At 36.4% G+C, this 8,312-nt stretch overlaps 1 protein-coding gene across 1 annotated transcript in view; it reads right to left on the bottom strand.

Moving 5' to 3' along the window:
* Positions 1–42: 42 nt before the first annotated feature.
* The window catches only part of LOC143249604 (uncharacterized), a 14,712-nt gene continuing 6,442 nt past the window's right edge, over positions 43–8,312 (bottom strand). The window contains exons 2-4 of the mRNA XM_076499738.1: positions 5,026–5,126; positions 482–574; positions 43–221 (exon numbers count right to left, since the gene is read on the bottom strand). Of these exons, the coding sequence (XP_076355853.1) occupies positions 45–221; positions 482–574; positions 5,026–5,115 (360 nt within the window). The 5' untranslated portion in view covers positions 5,116–5,126 and the 3' untranslated portion in view covers positions 43–44. The remainder of the gene's footprint in view (positions 222–481; positions 575–5,025; positions 5,127–8,312) is intronic.

Raw genomic sequence — 8,312 nt, 5'->3', positions numbered from 1 at the left:
AAAATTTTCATGTTTCACTCTACTTCCTAGAGAGCCTAGTCCTTCTAGCAGATGGTTAGCAAGGTGAGAATTTTTCTTTTTAGGTCTTGGTAGTATTTTAAAATCTTCCAGATAAAGTTCTTGGATGGATTGTCAATTGACTCTAGAAGTCTAATAACCAAAAGCTGCTGTTCCTCTGAGAATTTCACTCCAGAAGTAAGAGTCAAATAATCAAATACTACCTGTTGTAAGTAAATGCATAAACAAAAATTAAAAAAAGTTTCACCTGAAAATATAAATAATATATGTACAGTACTCTGCTGCTATAAAACTAATAAACAATCATCTCAAAATAACTTCCTAGAACATTCCAATGTATAATGCACCAAATAAAAAAACAAATTGATACACATCAGGTTTAATCTAGAATTACTTGCAAAATACATACTGTCTGTCCTCATATAATATAATATTAGTATAGTGTTAGAACATTGAAACCTACTGTTTCTGCTCGAACTCCACCAGTTAAAGTGATCAGTTGTAAGACAGTCAAGCATCTCTGAAAGTCCGTTAGGCTGCAAGTACGTTTTAAAACCTATAGAAAAATACATAAAACATTGATATAAAATACATTTATAATACAAATAGAAAAATGATTAGAGAATTTTAGTTTTTATTAAGAAAATCACTTCATTCATGTTTGAAGAAACTTCTGGGGGCAAAATTATTTTTGTACACACACCCATAAATACAGATATTATAATTACATTCAGCCTTTCACTAACTCACTAGTTATCTTTTAATTTTGTGTAACTTACTCACTCTTAGATTAATATATGTTTCATTTGAGAAACAAAGAAAAGAGCCAGTGTAAAACAAATTTTAGGTTGGTTGGTTGATTTAGTGTTTTATGGCACAAAGCATCTAGGCTATCTGTGACAAAATCCGGTAAAAAGGTAAAAGTAAATTCAGTAAAATTCATAAAAGGAAATTAAGGTAAAACAAAACAATGTTAAAAAAAATAAATAGCATAAAACCAATGTGTACATCTAGTCTACAATGTCAAGAGAAAAACTACAGTAATTCAAGTTGTAAAGGACTTTCTGTAGCGTGACTGTAATAATTGTAACTTGCCAGAAAGACTAACAGGTAAGTACAAAAATCACTGTCAGTCACCTGAAGTTGGCCTTTCCAGTCCTGGTTTCGAGTTACTTAATGTTATGGTCAGTTTCTAATTTCAAATTGAACTAGTTGAACTGTGCTTTTTAAAAGAGAGCCACATTACAAAGGTGTAAAGTATAAATTAAAAAACTTAAATGGCATTAAAAAGATTAATGGCCTATAAAAAACTAAAAACATTACCAAGGTGGACAGTGTCACTATCACCAATAACACTGTCTGACGTTATGAACAAACCTTGGGACAGAACATGCTTAAAATGGTGCTGTCATTGTGAATCATAATGATGACAAGGAAGTAAAATGTGGCTTATTGTGATCTGAGTGTTAGAAAGACAACACACTGGTATGTCAGTCCCAGGTAAAAGAAAACGATGAGTTAAAAAACTGTGACCAATGTGTAGTCTAGTTAGAACAACTTCCTCTTTTCGATCCTTACGGGAACAAGATGGTCAAAGTCCAATAAAGGGTTTTATTTGGAAAAGCTTGTTTTTGCATTGCTCACTCCAAGTCAACTACCAGCTGGCACAGAGCTGAGCCTTGAATACAGGACCATAGTCCATGTATGGGACAGGCACAGCGATTATAGTGCCAGAGCAGATAGACTTAGCTGCATTGTTGGCGAGCTCATTCCCGCGAATACCAATGTGGCCCAGTATCCAAAAAAACTGGATAGAAGTAGTTGTTAAAGAGAAATGGGCCAGTCAGTTTTGAATATTGGTGAGAGCAGGGTGTGAACCAACCTGAAGCGATTCCAGGGCCAGTAGAGAACTAAGTGAGTCAGTATAAATCATGCAGTTCAAGTACTGTTTAGCTTCTATGTGATCCAGGGTAAAAGAAATGGCATACAGTTCAGCAGTGAACACAGAAGCTATAGAGGGGATTTTGCGCACAACCACCAAACCACAACAAACCATGGCAGAGCCCAAGTAGTCACATGATTTCGAAACACCTATATAAATAGAAATGGAAGGATGGTTCGAAAGATGTTCAGCAAATAGCAGACAGTATTTCCAATCAGGGGTGTCTACTTTTCTCAGATGACTTAAAGATAAGTCACAATTTGGGACTGTAAGAAGCCATGGTGGGATGGGCTGACCAGTGGATACAGCAATGTTATCCAAGGACAGACCCAATTCATCCATCTGTGCATGGATACGAAGGCCAAAAGGAGCAATGGCAGACCATCTGGTCTGAAAAAGCATGGCCCATTGAGGAAGGAAAACATGACCCCAGGCATCATTCAGATGATGCCATTCAGATTATAATGTGAACCTCAACAGTTCCATTGTATCAGGGTGGCCATTTTTATTTATGTGTAGGCAAATTGGGTGGAGAACCCTTCTGTTTACAACCACGTCTTTTTCCTTACTTTCCTTGGGAAATCTATTGACCTCTATGGATCCTGCCCTGGGTGGATTGGGCAGGTCTTTGCTGTTGGAAGGGGATTCCAGAGACTGAGGAGGTGAACGAATGATTGTTTTGCATCTTTGGATTAGAGAGGAAGATGGATCTGTGGAAATGCCTGTACCTGGAACCAAAGGATGTGGATCTTGAGGCTTGGTGGAATGTATTGTATATAAGGGACAGAGATAGGTGTCGAAGTTGATTTATCAACTTTCTTTACCATGGAGGTTAAAAGACTTTTCATGTGTTTGGAGAATGATTCTTTAGGAGACACAGAGAGATCTGTCTGCATTCCCACAGTAGCTGTGGAATGAAGTGTAGCAGCATACATCCAAGATGAGGTGGTGGACAGCAATTTTCGAGCCTCAGGATAGGTAATGTTATGAATCATTTTCAAATGTTGCACATCTTCTTCTTCCAACCATTTAGGGCAATAACAAAAGTAGGACAGGTGAGAGCTATTGCAATTGATGCAATAAGGATCCATTTCACACTCATAGGTACCATGATCCTTGCCAATGCAACGAGCACACTTCAAGGAACCACGTGATGATGTCTTTGAGTGATCAAACTGCTGACACTGGAAACATTGGAAAGGGTCTGGAATGTATGGCCATACCCTGCAATTAAGATAACCTGTGTTGATAGTGGCAGGTGGGTGTGTTGGTGTAAATGTCAGAATGAGGATATTGGTCGGCACCATAATTTCGTATTTATGAGTGGAGATATGCCTCACTGCAGAAACTCCTTGGGTGGAGAAACCAGCGAGAATCTCCGACTATGGGATGTTCTTCAAATCCCTCTCAACAATAACTCCTCATGATGAATTCAAAGTAGCATGAGGTGTAACCTTTTTTAGGTATATCCCCAATTGCCTTTGAATGCAACAGGAGTTCACTGTGTTGAGATGTGGATGTTTCCACCAATATGTCACCAGATCTAAGCTTTTTTACTGACTTTGGAGAGCCAGCAAGTAACCCTAGTCCCTTCTGAATGAAAAAGGGAGACACCTGCCCTAAAGGTTTGTCAGAAAGTTAGTGCAATATAAGAAAATGAAGTACAACAGGTGGTATGGATGGTGAGGATTGCTGCTCAGAATCTTCAAGGCATGGTCGTTTACCTATAGACTGTTTTTTCACTATTTTATTTAGATTTTTAATAGGAGTATCCATAAGAAAGAAAGGGAAATTTTGGTGCTCATTGACCCCACCCACCATGGAGCCCTATGAGGGGATGCACTACAATGTCAAACAAGTAGACTGCAGCAACACCAGGGTTTCGTGAGCACTATACCCAAACACCAGCATCAGATATAATGTCCACAACACCTGTTGAGAACATCCAACACTGGTACTTGGTTGACCCTAGCCCGAGTGGACCAGCCGACTACATGAAGTCAAGGCCAAAGTGGTGTGTTAGAATTGGACCCCTCAACCACCAGGATCCTCTCCTTCCCTCCACAGGTTGCCATGCACAACAAATACGTGGGTGGATGTTTAGATCTCAGAAGAGGTAAACTGAAAGAACAGAACCTTCCCTGGGAGGTCCCCTCACCACGTACAGGAATCCACACCAAGGGGCACAAAGTTTAGGTAATAGCAAACCATTTATATTTATGGCATAGAATGCTATTATAAACAACAATATTCCAGAATGTGAAACATTTTCTAAATTTAATAAACTAACTTACATAATTTTCACAGAACACTCTTTGTAATGAATATGGCATGATTTAGATATAAATCTTAATAAATATACAAACAGCAAAATTATCAAGTAAGTTGAGAAAGTTACAGAAACTTTCAGAATTATCATAACATAACAGATAAGCCTCAGCTTGCAGGAAAAAATACTTTAGAACAGGAAATGAAATGTCTTCCTTAAAATATGGTATTTTTCTATTTTTAATAATGAGTGTGCATTGATAGTAGTGTTATTATAAAGATGATTGTAAAGAATTTGGGAAGGACAAATAAAATTATTACTACATATTTTTAAGTAAATTACCTTGAAAGATGAAGTTTATGATACCAAATAATAATGAACAGAAAACAAATTCCAATCAAAAGGTATAATAAGAAAGTTCATAAAATATATATACAAAATTAAAAGTTTAAAGCGTAATACAAGTGATATCATTATAAAGAAGAATGGTTGAATATAAAATGTCTTAAGACTAATAACGTTTTTTAGAATGAGAACAGAAACTGAAGGATTTCATATTATCACAAAACTAATATGAATATATTGTTGTTTAGAAACATAAACTGTTCATATATTAATGTACAAGTATTCTATAAAAACAACTTGCCCATTAATTTCTTACTTAGTTAAAACTTTTGTTACATGAACAATAAAAGAATAAACAAGAGCTACAATATCATTAAGCATATTACAAAATAAAGCTATGGAAATGACAAAAGCTGACAATGCAGGAAAATGAATGATAGTGTTCATGTACCTTAGAGGTGAAAGTGCTCTGCACTGCTCTAACCCATTTTTTGGATGACATAGAATCCGGTAGTTGATGTTCAAGCCCAACAATTTGCATCACCTTTTCAACTAATAATCAAGAAAGTCAATTTAATTATGAAAACTAATGCAAACAGAAACTTATAGTTCATTCTTATTCATTTTCAATTACACTATGTAATAAAATTTTTACTTTTTCTTGTTCCTGGTCAAAAGTGTTATTTCTCAATTGCTTATGCCTAAAGTAAATAGAAAAGACCTGTTTTTCTTTTCAAACTTTGCTTTTGTGACATGGGTAATGAAATTTTCAAATTTACCCATTTTCCAGAACATTCCAGGTAGATTCAGTGTTGTGTAGCTGAGAGAGAATTTTCAAGAATGTTGTAGAACTTATGAGAATTTTCTAGAACTTTCCATAGTAATATATATACAGGGGCTCACCATTCACCACTTCAGTTTGGTTCTAGCTGCTTAAATGAACATGTAGACCTATTTGATGTCATCAGAGATGGCATCAAGAAGCTGTGAGCATTCTCCAGATGCATTCTGCTGTGTATGTGGCCAATTTATCAAAACAAGAGCAAAAAAGTACTTTGTGACAACATTTGCTAAAATGTGTGAAGACTACAAGACATATTTTGGCATGCTTGTTGGGGATCAAGACAAACCCTGGGTACCTCATTTTACCTGCGAGCACTGCAAAAATACTCTAGACGATAAGACGGGCAATTTTTGGTTGCTTGAATAGTAAGGTTTTATATAATACAAATTTTAGACCTTTTAAAATTTAAATATCTTTTAATTAATTTATTTTTTTAATTTCCAATAGTATAAAAAGAATATCACATATAAAATATTTTGCATGAACTTCTTACACATTAGTTGTGGATGAAATAAATTTATTCTTCATAATAATTTTATTTTGCTCTTTTATAGGATAGTAAAGAGGGGAAAAAGAGACCCATGAAATTTGCTATTTCAAGAACTTGGTGTGGACCCACTGACTACTCAAGCAACTGCTACTTCTGCATGGTAGACCCTTCCAAACGTCGATCTGTCAAGAATGCATTTATTATTATGTATTTCGACCTTCCATCATCCAGTGCCACACTGCTTTGAGCTTCCTGTACCCACTCTGCCAGAGAGAAAGCAGCCATCCTCAGAAGAGAGTAGCAAATCAGAAGAGGAGGTAGATGTTGAAGATACAGATTACAATTTCAGAGGTGCAGCTGGTGAGAGAAACCCATACTACCCCAACCAAAGAGTCCTCAATGACTTGATCAGAGATCTTGGTCTAACAAAGTAGAATGCTGAGCTTTTGACATCTAGGCCCAAGGAGTGGAAATTGTTAGATGAAAGTGTGCAAGCCACAAGTCAGAGAAAGTGTCACAGACATTTTTCAAGCTTCTTCATTCGTCAAGATGGGCTCTGTTTCTGCCACAATGTATCCAGTCTGTGCGAGGCAATTGGAATTGCCTGTAACCCTATCGAGTGGTGTCTCTTTACTGATAGCTCATCCAGAAGCCCCAAAGCTGCACTGCTCTATAACAGGAATAGGTATCTGTCTCTTCCCCTGGCTAATTCGGTACACCTCAACAAGGAATACAACAGCATCAAGTCCTTGCTAGAAGCTTTGAAGTATGATGAGTATGGCTGGGAGGTTATTGGAGACTTAAAAATGGTGGCATTCCTGATGCATCTCAAAGGAGGCTTTACCAAGTTTCCCTGTTATCTTTGCCTTTGGGACAGCAGGGAGACACTGCAGTGCACTACAACAGGAAGCACTGGCCGCAACAGACTGACTTCTCTGTGGGGACAAACAATGTCAAGTGTGAGCCACTAGTGGACCTCCAGAAGGTGTTGTTTCAACCATTACACATGAAATTGGGTCTTATGAAACAACTTGTCACAGCTATTGATAAAGAGTCTGCAGCCTTCAAGTACTTTCAAAACTTCTTCCCTAAGCTGTCTGAGGCAAAGGTCAAAGCTGGTGTCTTCGTTGGACCAAAAATAAAGATCCTGGAGTACACAAAATTCCCCAAGAAGCTCAGTAGGAAGGAAATAAAAGCTTGGGGCAGCTTTGTCGTAGTGGTTTGGGGGCTTCTTGAGCAATCACAATGCCGAAAAATATATGGAACCGTTGAGGCTCCGGTGAAAAACTACGGCAAAATAGGCTGCAGACTCCCTGAAAGTCCATATCCTTGATGCTCATCTTGATAAATTTAAGGAGAACAAGGAGCACACTCAAAGGAGCAAGGCGAGTGCTTCCACCAAGATATACTGGACTTTGAACGCTGCTACCAAGGAGTGTATAACGAAAAACATGATGGGAGATTATATTTGGGGGCTGATACATGAAAGTGATTTACATTACAGTCACAAATCTCGAAAAACTACTCACTTCTAAACATTTCTGTGTAACTTTAGTATAAATACATGTAAATCTTGATTCATATGTTGTTTTATTCAGACCTTATGTAAATGAAAATGTGCAAATTTGCCCGTTTTACATAGAAAATAGGTTAATTTCTAAGTTACATTATCCATGTCACAAAAGCAAAGTTTGAAGGGAATAATAGCCATTTTCTGTACTTTTACAACATAAGAAATTAAGAAATAACATACTATCCAGGAACAAAATTTGCGTTACCTAGTATCATATAAAATAATGATTTAAACATAAACATATAAATTTATAAATTAAATCTACAAACAATTGGTAAAAATTAAGTAAATTATTAGATCTGTGTATCCTTATAATACAAGTTTAAATATATGACTACAATTTTGTATAACAATGATTTTCAGGAAGTTAGAAAGAGTACTAATAGGGTTAAAAATAAAAGTAATTGATTAGGGTTAAAATAAAAGCAGTGAATTTATTTGTAATGAGCATATGCTACTGAACAACAGATTTCATCCCTTGGCTTATGTAGATAATAAACTACTAGAGGGAAGGAAAACAAAAGGTTCTCAAAATAACGTGGATGACAAACTTGAGGATATAATTATAGATGATCCCCTGACAAGACATGTGGATAGGATAGTCTATGCAGTAAATAGGGAGAAAATAATTAATTATGCTACCCATGGGTACAAGTGGAGGATATAATTGACAGAGTTAGAAATATAATAAAGGAAGCTAACACTGATGCAGTTTTTGTTGTGCATGTAAGGGCTTATAATGTAGAGAAAGGTAGGTCAGAGGAGATAATTAATAAGTACAGACAGATGATAAAGGCATTTAAAGAAAAAGTCCATTCCCTAATTGTGTCA

The sequence above is a fragment of the Tachypleus tridentatus genome, chromosome 4, assembly GCF_004210375.1.
Source record: "Tachypleus tridentatus isolate NWPU-2018 chromosome 4, ASM421037v1, whole genome shotgun sequence".
NCBI lineage: Eukaryota > Metazoa > Arthropoda > Merostomata > Xiphosura > Limulidae > Tachypleus > Tachypleus tridentatus.
The sequence above is the reverse complement of the archived record's forward strand: the minus strand, read 5'-3'. Positions and strand labels throughout refer to the sequence as shown.